This window comes from Sciurus vulgaris (genome assembly GCF_902686455.1).
Source record: "Sciurus vulgaris genome assembly, chromosome: 12".
Lineage (NCBI taxonomy): Eukaryota > Metazoa > Chordata > Mammalia > Rodentia > Sciuridae > Sciurus > Sciurus vulgaris.
In genome coordinates, this window is record NC_136473.1 from 109,776,487 (window position 1) to 109,793,786 (window position 17,300).

General features: G+C 33.2%; 1 protein-coding gene across 1 annotated transcript in view; it reads left to right on the forward strand.

Annotated features, from left to right (window-relative positions):
- KIFAP3 (kinesin associated protein 3) overlaps positions 1-17,300 on the forward strand; it is a 126,022-nt gene that overhangs the window by 60,823 nt on the left and 47,899 nt on the right. The window contains exons 11-16 of the mRNA XM_079108090.1: positions 3,187-3,287; positions 10,190-10,298; positions 11,463-11,575; positions 12,268-12,433; positions 13,010-13,135; positions 15,685-15,783. Of these exons, the coding sequence (XP_078964216.1) occupies positions 3,187-3,287; positions 10,190-10,298; positions 11,463-11,575; positions 12,268-12,433; positions 13,010-13,135; positions 15,685-15,783 (714 nt within the window). The remainder of the gene's footprint in view (positions 1-3,186; positions 3,288-10,189; positions 10,299-11,462; positions 11,576-12,267; positions 12,434-13,009; positions 13,136-15,684; positions 15,784-17,300) is intronic.

The following is a 17,300-nucleotide window of genomic DNA, read 5'->3' on the forward strand; positions in this document are numbered from 1 at the left end:
CCAAGGACTTACTTTAGAAACAAATAGCAGAGCTTTAACCAATCAAAAATAAATAAACATACAAATGAAAAGAAGACCAGTAGAGTAGAGGAAGAACAGGGGGAGTGAGGAAGAGAGGGCAAGGGGTTCTGGGTCACTAGGGACTGAAATGAAGTAAATAGATTTCCATGCATGTATGATTTTGTCTAAATGAACCCAGCTATTATATATAACTGTAGTACACTAATAAAAGAAAAATATTTTAAAATAAAAAGAATAGCAGAGTTTTATAGGAAATAAGTAGGTAGAAACATAAATGATCAGTCACAGGCTTGGCCTATACCTTGGAATTCTGTCTAGCTCATCTCAGAAACCTCAGTCGCCTCTCATCCTACTTTACTTCTACCTGTATTTTTAGTGCAGAAAAACAAAGCAGCATACATAAGGAACAGTGATAGTACTACTCCCTTGGTAAAACAGAAAAATGTTATTGTTGACATAATGATAATAAGAAATCATATTTATCGAATTCGTTTAGTATGTGTCAGACTTTTTGCTAATTGCTTTACCAGAATTCCCTCACCCAATCCTTGTATAACAACCTTTTGATTAGATAAATTTTTACCGCATTTTACAGATGAAGAAACTATCACAGAATTTAAATAACATAGACAATGCCAGATAGCTGTTGAGGGGCAGAACCACAAATTTAACCCAAATAGCTCACCCCCCAAGGCAATTTGCCCCTGTCAAGAACTTCCTTCATCCTTTCAAACCTACTTTATCTAGACAAAGGTTCTCTGACAAATATCTGATTTCATGTCTGTGTTTCATTTCCTCTACTACCAGTCTTCTCACTCTCTTCCCCAGAACCCCAGATCCAGTGGATACTACAGAGGCCCTTCTAGGGGCCTCTCTTTCCTGTCCTGAGTCCTAAGGAATGATGATGATAACGTATTTATTTGGCATTATTGATTTCACTCTCTCTGCTCTCTCCTGGAAGCCTTAGTGGATAGTACATACTACATGAGCTTTAGTCAGACCTAGTTCTGAATCCCAGGTTCACAACTGTGTTTTCTTTTTGAAAGAGACATAACTTGAATAAATGTTATTGCCTCATCTCTAAATCAGAGAATATCTTCCTCTTCCATTGTATGCTGAGCATGCAACAGCAATAATGCCATTGTTTGTTAACCCTTTCTCTTTCCCTATCTCTCAAAAAATTTTGATGTTAGAAAGATTGTCTATAACCTTGTATTCCTTAAACCTTCTGTTTCCTTCATTCCTTTAGTTTTCAGCAAGCTTTTGAGAAGGCTGATCATTTTAAGAAAAGATTATAATAAATTGGGGACAAGTTCAGAGTTGTTGTTTTAATAGAGGATCATAGATGGTGAAGAATTAGGAAAGTAAGGGAGAACTTCCTAGAAGCTTTTACCTTTGACCGTGAGTATGAAAGCACACCACAAGCACCCAATTGGGACTGGCTATAGAATGAATGATACTTTTTGTGAGTAGACATTTAGATTTACTGTGTAAAAGTAATACAAATTATTGTTATGTTCGAGAACTGTTTCTTACACATTATTCATCAACTTGCTACATATCTCTTAAAATTAAATCTTCATTTTCTCTTGTCTTACATGAAGGATATTGCTTTTTAGAATTTTTTTTTATTGGCACTAGCAACAGACAGACCTTCCTGGAGCATAGTTGCTTTTTATTTCTTTCATAGTTCCACAGTGAATTTTAATGATTCATGGTTCATGGTTTGGTTTGATGTCAAAGAATCTTTTGTATTGGTTATTGATCTCTCTTTGTCTCCTTTGTCATTTCATTACTTGGAATTCAATTTTTCCATTAATCTATTATATAAAATATCTTCAGATAATTTATTTGTAAAAATTAAGTAGGACTAGAACTTACAGATGAATGATAGAAAATAACTGAAATGGCAGGGAGAGAGACTGACCTTCAGAATACAAGTTCGCTTGAAGATTTTATCATACCTCAGTCTAGAGGGGAGCTAAATTTTGTGAAATGCAGAACAGAACCCAAGGGATGTCCACCTCCTTGGGGAGCAAAGTTGGATGGTTTTCATTATTCACCTGCACATCATGAAAATCTATGTAAACATGTTTTCCTCTGGCAAGTGTACTTTATAGCTCTAAAATAATTATAAATGAAGGCCTTCAAAAGTGTAAAAATATGATTTATTAAAATCTAACATTGCGGGACACAGTGGTGCACACCTGTAATCCTAATGACCTGATGACTAAGGCAAGAGAATCCTGAATTCAAGGCCAGCCTCAGTAACTTGGTGAGACCCTATCTCAGAATCACAAATAAAATGGGCAGGGGATATAGCTCTGTGGTAAAGTACCACTGGGTTCAATCTCAGTACCAAAAAACAAAACAAACAAACAAACAAAAGAGCCCTAACATAAAAACCTATGAATCTTTTATTTAGATAGGATCTAAAGAACAAAATATTGGGGTCAGTAACACCACATTTGTCTCTACTTTTATGTTATTTGGAGGAATTTTACACTTTTTATATTATACTTCCTTCCAAATAAAAGTGTACTCCTAAGTAGTATAAATACTACATTTTCTATAACTATTGACTTCCTAGTCTTCACCTTAAAAATTTTACTTTATCCTCCCATATTGTTAGATCTAAACTTCATATCTGTGCAAGTTTTCTACCACTGAGCTACCTCCCCAACACAAAGCAGTCTTCCCTTAGAAGTCCTGAAACATTCTTACACTCTACTTAGTTTAACTTTTTGCATTGTATAATCATACATTTCACTTTTTATTATTATAAATACTATTCTACTTCTTCATTTGCATGATTTTTCCAGTTTCTGATTCATAGGAATTATATATGTTTTTGTTAACTGCTGCTTGCACATCATCACTGTCAAAGTATTGTATTAATCCCATATTTTGATAAGGCAGTAAAAGTGGGAGGCAATACCCATTTTGCTGTATATTGCTCTACTAAAAAAGAAATGTTTAGGGTTGTGGTTAGTGTTTTTTTCTAAAAACAAACCTTGTAAAATAGAAATTCTGTCTTGAAAATTAGTAACATTTTACAGGTAAATGAGTGTTTCAGACTTTGGATTTAAAATACAAAGTTTAAAATATTTTTCAAGATTGAGATTATGTATATATTACTGTATCTATGATTGTTTTTAATTCTAGGCAATGAAAACTACAAACAAATTGCAATGTGTGTGCTTTATCACATAAGCATGGATGACCGCTTTAAATCAATGTTTGCATACACTGACTGTATACCACAGGTAAGTGGTTTAATGTTTTAGGAAAAACATCGAAGAAATATAGTTTTTACTTCTTTCTCTTGATTTGTTAGATCTCCTTTTACTTAAAGAATTCTTCTTATTATTAACATAAATTGTATGTTATAGAATACTTAAAAAGTATGGAACTATTACTGGATTGTCGCTTAGCAATGGAGCTCTTTCCTAACATGCACAAAGCTCTGGGATCAATTCTTATTATTGCCAAAAAGAAAAACAAAGGAAAATACAGATCTATATAAAAATGAAAATAACTTTTTGTTTTTCCAAACTCCAGAGATAACTAACATTTTGGTATACTTTCTTCTACATATTTAAAAATAATAATATAGAAGGATTATATATGGCAATGTAATTTTCATATTCTGCTTTATTTACTTAATAAGTAGACTCTCATGTCATTGAGCAACCTTCAAAAATTATTTCTAATAGTTGTATAATATTCTGTTTAATGACCATAATTTAAATATTTCTAAATAGTTTAGATTTTTTTTCAAGTTTGTTATAAAAATATACATAAGCAAATGAAAATAATATGGAAAAACATCATAGTCATAGTTTATCTATATCCCTGAATTTTTCTTTAAAGTTCCCAAAAGTAGAACAACTATGTCCAAGTGTAAGAACACTTGTGTCTTTGACACATTTTGACCAAATTGCTTTCTAAGAAGGCATAAACATGTTTCCAACTAGCATTTTACTTTTAACAACAGTGGTTATTATTGTTTCTGTAAAACATGGTGTTTAATATTTGTTTGCTTGCATTTCCATGAATATTGGTGAAGTTGAACATTTTCATGTTTATTATTCATATTCATTTGTAAATTGTTCATTTTTTTCTATAGGCATATTAGTATTTTATTATTGATAAAGTCAATATGTATAATAACTATTTTAGCTTTCATGTTATAAATATTTCCCAAGTTTGTCACTTGCTTTTTAATTTTGTTTATAGTTGACAGTTTCAAATACTTTGCATTCCTGATGGGAAAATATTTCATCAAAACTCTTTTATTTTAGATCAGTGTTCTCAAAAAAGATCTTTCTAGGGCTGGGGGTAGCTCAGTGGCAGAGTGCTTGCCTAGCATGTGTGAGACACTGGGTTCAATCCTTAGCACTGCATAAAATAATAAACAAAGGTATGCTGTCCATCTACAACTACAAAAAAATTTTTTTTAGAAAAAAGATCTTTCCAGCGACTCAGATGCTTGATACATTTCATATGTTAGGTCTGTTTGACTTGAAGGGGTTTACTGATTTTTTTAACACAGACTGTGTTGTAAGATTAGAGGTTTTGTTTATATATGTGATTATACTCTTAGGGAATTTACATTTAGGGAGTCACTCTTGTGCCGTTAATCATTAGTAAACCAAACTCTACTACTTTGAATATTTGATGGTTGTAATACTGGTTGGGCTGCTTTTTAATATTACGATTTTTTACAAAATAGTTTTCTAAAATAGAGCAAAATTGCACGATATATGTATGATAAAAATAATGCACTTTAAAAAACATTTTTTAAAAAGAATATGACTAAGTCAGACTTACTAAAGTAATTCTTCTTAATACTCCTACCAGATAATTTCTTGTCATCCTAATATGAATTATTGTATGTATGTTACTTTAAATTTATATGGTAAAAATAGATCATGCCTCCTTTTTTCATTAATTCTAATTGACCATTCTTTATTCCAAATTAGAGAAATGGCATTATAATTGAATTTGCTATTACATGTAGTTAAAAAACTGTTGAACTCTCTAAGATAACTTCCTAGACTTTCATATTGGGGGATAAACTAATTCTGATTGTTTACAGGAAATAGACATCCTTCAAGGAATACCCAGCACATCTTATCAACATCTTATCTAACAAGGCAAGACTTCTTGTAGAGATAACGGGTGCCAGACTATAGCCAGTGCAAAGTGTAATCACACTCTTTGCCAAACAACTTTTCAATAAAGAGTAGCCATGTCAAAGGGAGATCACAGTTGATTTACTGTGGTCTCACTCCATGTGTTGTAAAGGTTCCGGCTTTGCAGTTTCAAAGGGTGTTCCTTTTTCCATCTCATTTAGTGTCAGAACTTCATTGACCACAGGATATGAATTGGAAGGCAGCCAAAAAAGAGTAATATTCTTGCACAGATTGACCATTTTAAACAGATTAGATTTTAAAGAGAACAACATTAAATAAAAGACAAATAAATGCAAGCCAGGAAGGAATAGAAAATTTATGACATTGAATTTTGAGTTTAGAGTTATCCTACTGTTCTAGAATATATAATCTCAAATATAAACTATAAAACTTTACTTTAAATGAATGTATCAAAAATAAGAGACTGTTTGGATTATCTTTTACACATTGTTCTGACACAGTTAAAAACTTTGTCTTTACAAAGTTTTTCCATGCCTTTTCAAGAACAATATTCCTGCATGTTTTCATTCCAGTTTTCTAACATCAAACAATTCAGCCACGGAGTTTTAAAAAAATTTGTGATCTATATTTCATAAGCAGAATTTTCCAAACTTATTCAGGATTCAAAGTTTTTAGCTGTTTTTTCCCCCCTTGTTTTTGTTTTGTTTTTTAACTTCAACTCTTATAAGAATCATAAGTTGATGTGTACCAAATTATGTTGTAAACATCCTGAAGCTTTTTAATACAAGGCAGTATTTTGAGAAAACCAAAATATTCTAGGATATATTTGCTCCTAAAGTGTCATCTGACCTCTAAATTGTTCTTCAAGGTAATCAGTTTTGACCTACTTAGGGAAAAGTTGACATGGATGTTGCTACCCAGTGCCAAGTTCTTTGCAGAATAAAAGAATAATATAAATATCAGAATTTAAATGAAATTCTGAAGTTTCCTTCAGGAATTAAAAAGTTATTTTTGTCAGAGGTAATGTTTATAATACTCATGAGGCAAACTTGTGACAGCAACTAATTAACCTGCTTATTAAACCAAGTCATATCAAGGTTTCTGAGAATTAATGTAGTATTTTATTCTCTTTGTTTAGTACTGATCTTTAATTTTTGTTTAGTACAGATCTTTACTTGTTGCACATAAATTTTTCAAAGAGGAGCCAAAAATAACTTTGCAAGTAGAAAAGCAATAGCTTGGTACTAAGTCATATTCATTTAAATAAGAGAATATGTAGTATGTGTTCTTTAATTACATTATGTATGTGTGTATATATATATGTACACAGAGTTTATAAAATCCCTTTATATATCTATACATGTAAAGAGGATTATAAACCGTAAATCACTTTACAAAAGTAAGATACTTGTAGTAGAACGTCAAGTCTTTCTCATCATTTTCAACTCATTCATAGTCCAGTTTAAATACAACCGTTCTTATGTGTGTTTTATTGGATAAACTTATAATTAGATTAGAATTCACTTTTAGGAAATAATTTAGCATCCAGAGTAGATGATTATACATACAACATGACTTATAATCTCTTCCAATATTGTATTGCTTTGTGTTCTTTGTACTCTTTGAAATTATTGCCTCTAATTATACCATGGATTCTAATTTTCTTTCTGTATTTGTTAACTATTTTGCAATATTTGGGGCCAGGTCAAATACATGATCTTAACAGTCTCAGTGGGTAGATTGTTTCAGGTAAGCATACTTGGGATAACCAGGAGTTAATGGTTGTATTCTAATAATAGTTAAAAGTGCACATTAACAGTTCATTGTTATTTAGACCTCTGAGATGTATGTTTTGTTTAAATAGGTGCAAATGCCATCCAGATGCTTATAAAAGTATTTATTGGTAATAGACTGGCCAATCAAAGTACATGGTTAGGTAGTGATGTCATGGTGTTATTTAATATTTTACCCCAGAACAGTGTGCAAGAGTCTTCATGGTTATCCACATGTTTTCCACCGCAGTTGTCCTATTCGGCCCCTCTTTGATCTACATGCTTCTTTTTAGCTGAATGCTGGTAAACGTCCTTTCTGACAGCCCCCTTTGCTCTTGCCTGCCATTATCTGCTGAAGTTCAGAAACCAGAGCATCACTTCAAACAGGAGAGTGAGGGAGTAGCCAGTCAGAAGAGATTCCTGAGGCATGCAAAGTTCTGGCATAATCATTCAAAGATGTTTGGGTAGGGGAGAGGGGGTGGTAGAGGTGTATGTGAATGCAGAGAGCTGTGGGGGTTGGCCTCTGGTCACTGGTAAATAAGTGAAGTCAGGTGCCAGAGAGTCTAGACACAGTGATTTCAGTCGTGGGTCTTTGGTATCTGATACTCAATATGGGACTTGTCTGATTGAACACCATTGCCTCCTCCTTGCAAAGGCTGAAGCCCTTTTAGTGCTTTCCTCTTAAATTAGTAAAAGATGAGGAAGGACATAGTTAAAATAGAACAAATCTAGTTTTAATATTTCCTAGTTGTCAGCAATTACACTTTTGAAGTGCCAGGGGTAGCAATCATATTAGAGACAATGATGCACTGTTGCACTTGGAATTTGAACTAAACTGTTTTTAAATTTGAGTGTTTTAATTATAAGTGAAATGTGTCTCTTTCTTATTATGAGGAACTAATTCATATTTAGTTCAAACCTCTCAATTTTGAGGCCAGGGATTGGGTAAGATTTTAAACCATGCATTATTTTAAATCTATTTCTACAAAAGATATAACATGGAAATTACTTTTTAAAAAAATTCTGGCCTTCTAAACAAATCACCTGTAACTCCATTTTCAAGGGCAATTATCATTGCAAAAGTTAATTTGAAGGAAATAAGTTTTGTTAGCAATAAATATCTTTGTCTTCTTAAAACAGTGCTTTGGCATAACACTTTTTCTTTATTAGTTAATAATAACACTTTTTCTTTATTAATTAGTTTAATATTTCTCAATATTAGTAAAAGTTTGGAAGGAATCTATAGGTTTTGAAAAACAGTTTGGAAAACATGCATTAGAGGAGTAGCACACACTTTTCATTAATTTGTTATTTAATTTTTATTGACAATTTTATTTGTAATTTAACTTTTATTAACTGATAGGCAGCAAAATTTGTTAGATATATATCTAGTAAATTAAGGTTATTTTATTTTTGCCAAGGGTCTTTTCACTCTATGGCCTTATGAAGGGTTGATGGTTCTTTGCTCAGAGATTCCATTGATGGCAACATTCTTGACTAAAGAGCTACCTTCTGGGAAAGGGCCTGAAACATACCAAGCATTCAGCTGCTGTACTGTCTCAGTTTTCAGCATACAGATTAGTATATTTTAGTAGACTTATATTTAGTAATTGGAATGGTGTATTTATTATTCACTTACTATATATAAGGAGGCACTATGTAGGATTGATAAAGACATATTGTTCTAAAAAGGCGTTTCCCTGAGCTAAAACATGAGTATTTTTTTAGGGTGTAAATCTTAAGAAGAGCTTCAGTATGTTATTAGCAATTTGGAATTGAGAAAGTATCTTCACATAATATACACCGTTAATTGTCTATTCTCCAATCATGGGTGACTAGCTTCTCCGAAACATAGCATGATACTGTTCACTTCTCCTTACTATAGCAGCTGTCACACCTGACCAGCACAGGTAGCCCACCTTTCCTTCTTCATTTCTTTCTTTGCTGCTCCTTCACACTTTCCTTTCTCTTATCATTAAATATAGTTATTTTCTCATTTTATACCCATATTCATGTTGTTGAATCTAGCTTGCAGCTTTGGTTATCAATCATATATAATGATTTCTAACATTATATCTCCAGTCCAGACATTTCTTATAAATTTAGGCCTGTATTTATAACTTTCTCCTGAATATTCTGCCCTCGACTGTTAATAGGCAGCTTAGATTCAACATATCTATAGCCAGAAGTACTACCTTCCCCTTAAGGTTTTCTCCTGCCCTAGTTTCCCTTTTTTGGTAGATGTTAGCACCACCATCCATGTTGTTGTTCAGGGCAGAATCCTGGGAGTTGTCCTAACTCTTCTCACTTAAACCCAGTATCTCCTCAGTTATCAAATCCCATTTTGATTCCGTCTGCTACATAGCTCTCTATCAACCCTCCCAACTGTCCCCACTGCAACCATCATCTCACCTGGACTTTTCCTTGAGTCTCCTACCTAATTTCCCATATTTTCTCGCCCTGATCGCTCTTATTTTTACACTGGTCAGATCTTTTTGAAGCCCAAATTTTATCCTAACACCACCTTCCTATTTAGAAGCCTTTAATAGCTTCCAATTATCCTTAGGATGAAGTCCCAAATCCTTAACAAGTACTTCAAGACCCTACATGATCTGGCTTTTACCTTCCTATTTCTCAACTATTTCTCTTTCTCCAACCTTGCTCACTTTCTTTTGGTCCTTCAGAAGAATTGTGTTCTCTTGGGGGCGGGGGGAGCAGGAAAATCAAAGGGAGATCAGTAGAGGAAAGGAATCAGGGAAGAGGGAGGAGGGGGGAATTGTTGGGGAGTGATAGTGGCCAAATTATATTGTTATATCGTGTGCATGTATGAATTTATAGCAACAAATTCCATCATTGAATATAACATGTCCCAGTGAAAACATGTGGAAAGAAAAAAAAAAGAGTTGTTCTCTTTCTTTCGTTGTGACCTTTACATAAGCTATTTTCTTTATTTGGTATGCTCAAATTCCAAACAATATGTTTAATTCCTTACAAGCAGAGGTTTTTATTTAATATTATCTTATATTTGCCACTGTACCTGGAAATTTATATTTAATGCTGAGCATCTAATAGTTGATTATTTACTTATGCAGCATTGAAGAGTAAAAACTTGCCAGTTTTATGTTTTAATGAAAATTATATTACTTTCAATGTACAATCTAAGATAACACATTATAAGATTATTGCTTCTGGGTTTGAATTTTGTTTGAATAAAGTGTTCCCTCTGCTTTTTGCTAGTTAATGAAGATGCTCTTTGAATGTTCAGATGAACGAATTGACTTGGAACTTATTTCTTTTTGCATTAATCTCGCTGCTAACAAGAGGAATGTACAGCTTATCTGTGAAGGTTAGTGACTTTGAGCTTCATAGGTAACTTCTGTAGCATCTGCTAATTGGCATATGATAGAAAATAGGAAAAAAGGAACTAAGAATTATAATAGATATGTAAATCCTATTTTTAAATAAGTTTTTTCATTATAGCTAAAATTCTTAACGGTCACATAGAAAATAGTGTATGTCATGAGCAGAAACACCCTTCAGTAACATTTTCAAAATTTAAAACATTTTCTAGGTGAAAAGAAACTTTTTATTTTCAAAACATTCAATTACAACAAAAGGTGATAAAATACAAGTGTACTAGATTATGTGTCTACAATGTCTTTGTAAAGTAGCTTGTCATACATTATAATGTTTCAGAGAATAGTTAATAGTTTTGCTTATTTGAAAAGTTGTAGGTGCTCATTATAAAAAGTACAAGTGAGCAAATAGGAAAAATTTAATCTTTACCCTTACCATTCAGAGATAAATATTAGATTTTGGTGAAATACTTCTGTGTATTTTCAAATAAAAATGTGAATCTCTATATATTACTTTAAAATGAATATCTTGAATACCATTACATGTGGTTAAAACCTTTATAAAACAATTGTTAGTAGATACAAAATAGTTCATTAGAGGATTTTGCCAGTGTTTATTCTATTTTGAATGTTTGGTTTGTTGTCACTTCTTTTGTTACAAACAATATTGCAGCAGTTATCCTTTCTCTGCATCTTTATGCATTTCAAGTTTTATATTCTAAGGGTAAATTCCTGAAGTACAATATTTTTTTTTCTGGGTCAAAAGATTTTATGTTTTTTAAAATTTCACTCTGCATATTCCAGACACAAAAGAGCAAATACTGTATGAATCTGTTTATATGAAGTTCTAGATCAGGCAAAACTAATCTGTATTTTAAAAAAAGAAACCAAAAAAGGAGAAGAGGAAGGGAAAAACTGAAAAGTGTGTCTGGGGAGGAGGATTTGACTGGGCAGACGCACAAAGAGAACTTCCTATAGTGAATTAAAATACTCTACGTCTTGATATGTAGTATGGATTGCATAGGCATATATTCCTTTGTCTTCCCGTTCTACGCTTAGGGTTTGTGCATTTTACTGGATGTAAATTTTTGTAGCAAAAGAAATCTTTAAATTTAAATTAACCTAAATTTTAAAGGGAGAATTTTCTTTTTCAGGAAATGGGTTGAAGATGCTCATGAAAAGGGCTCTGAAGTTCAAGGATCCATTGCTGATGAAAATGATTAGAAACATTTCCCAGCATGATGGGCCAACTAAAAATTTGTTTATTGTAAGTATAGTTTTTGGCTTTCTGTCTATTAAAATAGACTGTGAGTTATAGTTTTAAGTTACTGCATTTGAAAAGATAACTCTTAGTGAGCTCTCATCAGATATTTATTCATAATCCCACTGACTCCTCTGCCATAAACTTGTTAGGTTTAGCCTGGTGTGGTGGCACACATCTGTAATTCCAGGGGCTTGGGAGACTGAGCAAATTGGCAAGGCCCTAAGTAACTTAGCAAGACCATCTCCAAGAAAAAAAAAAAAAAAGAATGAAAAATGGGCTGGGGATGTAGCTGAGTGGTGAAGTGCCTCTGGGTTCAATCCCTGGTACCAGAAAAAAGAAAAAGAAATCCCAATCTACCTTTTTTATTTATTTTTATTTTTTTTCATTGTCAATGGACCTTTTATTTTATTTATCTATATGTGGTTCTAAGTATTGAACACAGGGCCTCACAAATGGCAGGCAAGTGCTCTCCCACTAAGCCCCAACTTCAGCCCGGGATCTACCTTTCAATGCTGATTTTGTTTTGTGATCTCTACTGCTAATCCCACCACTCCCGCTGCACTCTTCTTGCCTCATACTAGCTCACCATAAGCTGGAGAATCACATTTGATGTTTACTTTTCATTCCTATGGGTTAAATTATTAGATTGGTTCTTCTTGTAATTTAAATTTAAATTAAAATTCTGTTTTATTCAGGATTATGTTGGGGACCTTGCAGCCCAGATCTCTAATGATGAAGAGGAAGAGTTTGTGATTGAATGTTTGGGAACTCTTGCAAATTTGACCATTCCAGACTTAGACTGGGAATTGGTTCTTAAGGAGTACAAGTTGGTTCCGTACCTCAAGGATAAACTAAAGCCAGGTCTGTTCTAGGTATTTCACTTTTGCATTATCAGTAAGGTCTTTCTTTCTGTTATGAACAAGGCTGCTAGAGCAACATTTTCAACTATTTTTATACTAGGCAAATCATATTCTTACGACAACTCTGTTCTCCCAGAAGGATGGTTATTAGTCTCCTCTTAGGTGAACATTCTCTTTTCTCTCCTCTAACAATATTTTTTCTTAATATTAGTTTTTCCTTCCTTATTCTACTTTTATTATTGTTTTTTAGTTTTTTTAATCCTCTTTTTAATTACCAAATACCACCCCTGCCTCTATACATACATACACACACATGAAGTTTTCAAGCATTCAAATAAGTCTCTTATTTTTTGTCTGCATCACCATTCAGCTATGTTTTCAAAGACATTTTTCCACCTTTCTTTCATCAATGAACATAGGAAATTTGGGGAAAGGACAAATTTTTAAGTATGTCAAAGATTTATAGGAACTCAGTTAACAGCTTTTACTATCTTTTCTGTGAATTGAAGTTTGATGATTTAATTAGATTCAAATAAGGACATCTCAATGAAAATTTTCTCTGGTTTGACTTTTCTAGGTGCTGCAGAAGATGATCTTGTTTTAGAAGTAGTTATAATGATTGGAACTGTATCTATGGATGACTCTTGTGCTGCATTGCTAGCAAAATCTGGGATAATCCCTGCACTCATTGAACTGCTAAATGGTAATTATCTTAATTTATTTTCATGCTAATGACTAAGCAGTTTATTAGTTTAAATTTTCATGTAGAGTCCTCAGCATGAAATAGTATTTACCTTATTACATTAATCAGAAGAAATTTAAATAGTTAAGAAAAATGAACAAAATTCTGCTAGCTGGGATTGGATAGAATAATGTCAAAGACCTTTAAACTGCAAAGTTCAAACTTTCTATAAAGCATTTTGGGTCCAGTTTTACAGATACCGCCTTCCCCTCACCTTCTCTCCCCTCATTAATAATCTATCATTTCTTCTTTTTCTTTTTGTCAGTTTTAGTTCAGTCTGTTCTCTTTTTATATCTTGATCCGTAAGTAGAAAAGTGCACCTAGAAGCTGACTCTAAACACCATATCCCTGTGGATCCAGAGGCATTGTCTTCTGAGCATCCTGTGATGGTGAAAGTGCTCCTTCTACATCTATGCTGGCCAACATATATAGCGTTGGACAGTCGGAATGCGACTGTCAGGAGTGAGAGTATGCACCTCTAGTTTTATTAGCTCGGGTGGCATTCGGCCACAGTGCTGATTGTCCCCTTGAATTCGTATCGCTCTCAAGGGGCCAGGACCCATTGCTTTCTGTATCGCATAAAGATCTATCTGGGTCTGATATCATCTCATTAGGACCAAGTTCTCTAGCATCTTTCACACTAAAAGAAGCTGATACTATGAATCTTTAAATGGCTACTGTGAGACACCTAAAATCTCAGTCCTTACTACGGCAGGTGTGATGTATGTGCATTTTGTATTGATTTTAGTAGATGTTTTGGAACTGTAACATACATAAAGAAAAATACATGACTTTTAGGCGTATAGTTCAATGAGTTTTCAAAGTGAGCAGATCCATGTTGCCTTACCCACATAGGAAAATAAAACATTGCCAGAATCCTAGAAATACCTCTCCCCTTCTCCCAGTCATTACCATCTCCTCCAGAGTGGTTCCCATCTTTTTATCACTGATAGATTAGTTTTGCCTGAGTTTGAACTTTATATAAGTGGAATCTAGTTTATTTTGTCCTTCATTTTATTTGTGAGATTCATTTGTGCTATATACAGAAGATTGTTCATTTTCGTTGCTATATATAGTATAGTATTAGAAATAATTAAAAGAGAGACAGGTAGTTGGGAGATAAAAGTGAAGAAAATATAACTGACAGAATGATAATGAAGATTTTTTGTGGAGAACTAGAGAGAGTTGAAGCAAAATGACCAGTGTCCTGGAATTGCTGGTCCCACCGTGATTTAATTGAGAGAGCCAAGGTATGTGAAAGGGAGCTAAGAGTTAACTCCAAGTATTCTACCATGCTTTGGTTTATCTGCTGTGAGGCAGAGGCTACATAATATTCTTTTTAAAGAAATATATGGATTTTCCCAATTAAAAAACCCTTGGGTTTCATTGAAGGGACGCTATATATCGCGGGAGTATTTAATAGTGACGGTTTCAACCCCTATTGTTTTAGGAAGTTAGGGAGATCATTTGGGGCAAACTGGACTTTAAGTGGCCCACAGTTTACTCCACACAGTTAATTATAAACCATGTTAACCAAGAAATCTCTTTCTAGCATGTCATTGAACTGTTGGCAAGAGTTGATGGCAAACTACAGTGTTAGTATATCAAATTTCATAACTAGTAGTTAAAATTAGATTTTGCTTTTAAATATCAATCAGTGAACATCAACAATTCTGTTATTTTTGTGTAATAAACATTTATTAATTAGCCTTTATTATTATATAACTTTTTTATGATTATAGTGATATTGAACCTAAAAGTATTCATCTCCTGCCAATATGTAAAGTTTAATTTTGTGAACATTATTCAACCAAAGGAAATACCTTTTTATAATAGTCCACTTGCTGCCAAAACTTAGAATGCAGAAGGTGTTATTTTAAGAATTGTTTTTCTCATATGAAATCAACATTATAGAGATAAAATTCAGATGAACTTACTTAAATGAGAATTGTTTGAAAAATTCTTGTGATGAACAGAAAGAAACAAGTGGTGGTAAGTGTTGCCATTTCACATTGGGGCACAGAAGTCAATGTAGTCTGTTTTTTTCATGTGTGTTGGCAAAATGCAGGGAAGGGAACAGAGAAGCACAATTTCTATTCTTTAAATCAGTCTTCTCCCTCAATTCCTTTTTAGTACTACCTGATCTTTTCAGATGAACTATCCAAAGAAGACTGATTAAACCTCTGAATTGATGTAACTTCTCTTTTTCAAAATCTTCAAATTTTTCTTTGTATTTCAAAATAATTAACCTACCTAATTTAACTACTAAATTTCTTAAAGCTTCTATAAATATACCATCATGAAATTTCTCCACTGATCATAGTCGTGTATGTTAGAAGGAACACCAGAGACATAGATGATTATGTGTCGCCTATATATTATAAATATTTAAAACTGTTGTCCCTTACTTATATACTTGCCACAGTGAGTTTATCTCTCTGTTATTCCCAGTGATTCTCAGTTAGGTATGTAAACAGAATTTTTTCATGTGCAGTTTTGTTTCCTTTTAGCTCAACAGGAAGATGATGAGTTTGTGTGTCAGATCATCTATGTCTTCTACCAGATGGTTTTCCACCAGGCCACGAGAGACGTCATAATCAAGGAGACGCGTATCCTTTCAGTGTTAGAGGTCACATCTCACATAATCAAAAACATACGTCTTTCTTGTCGTGTTTCATGTAAATATTAAAATATTAAATGCTGTAGAAAATATTAAATTAAAATTAATATTAATATTAAAAATTAAAATAATAAATGCTGTAGAAAATACAAAACTTTAAAATAAATTTAGAAGACGCACTATTTTCCATGGTACTATTTACCCTAAATCAATACAGGTTGAACATGACTAATCTGAAAATCTGAAATTGAAAATGCGCCAGAATCTGAAACTTTCTGAGTGCCAGTATGACACCACAAGTGGGATAGTCGATGTCGTATGGCATTCTCAGTCAACACACAAGTGAACTAAAGTAGTCTTCATGATCTGTACATAGGGTCTGTATGACACATAAATTGTTTCATGTTCAGACTTATGTCCCATCCCCAGGACAACCCGTTATATATAAAGAGATATTCTAAAATCTAAGTAAATATAAACACTTACTATTTCAGATAAGGAATGCTCAACCTGTATATAAATAGAATATAATGAGAGCAATTTTATTAACTTGTCAGATTTTGATTACTAAGAAACTTGAACATGTCAGAATTTCCTTCTCTGCTAGTATCACTTCACTTCACAGGCTCCAAGGTCTGTCCTTGGTTCTCTTCCAGTAACTTTTTTTACTCAATATTGGAAAACATGTCTGTTCACAGGACTTCAGCTGCCCAACTGTATGTTAAGTATGTAATGTCTGCAAAACTTCTCAAGCCTCAGACTTTTGTTGCTAACTGCTGTCTGGATGTCCTCATCTAAAGGGGCCTTGCTTCGTGTATTCTAAGAGCATTGTGCTGGGGATCAGAGCCTTGCACATGTTAGACCAGTGCTTTACCACTGAGCTATAACCTCCACCCTCATGTAGCCCTAAATTTTAATTACCTTTTGCCATTTACTAGCAGTAGTACCTCAAAAAGCTAGGTGACTTCCTTAGCACACATTCTTACATCAATAAAATGGCTGCAGTATTAAATAAAAAGGCTTCCTACTTTGTGGGTGTGTTGTAAGTATTAATGGATTTAAGGTGCCTATTATAGTTCCCAATTCCCAGAGGTACTCAGTAAATAGTAGTTAATCATTACTGCAACCAGGGGGTACTCTATACAGTCACCATCCTTCCCTGAAGAGCAAAACAGTCATGCCTTCTGTATTCATTGTTAATAACAACAATGTCATCCACACAACCCCTCAGGCTGAAAATGTTAATATCTACTGTTACTATTCATAATTAATCATATACTGTACACAAGCGCTGACCATCAAACACATACTAATTTGTAAAATCAGTCCTAGTTCTCAAGCCTAGTTGAAGAGATAGTAAGTAAATAAGAAATATAAAACAGTAATCCAGTATGTTCAGTGTCATAAAGACATGAGTATATGAGACACATGAGTATATATATATAATTAAGCCTGAGATTTTCTTTCAGTACATCAAATTTCTTATCATCAGATATGACTTACCTT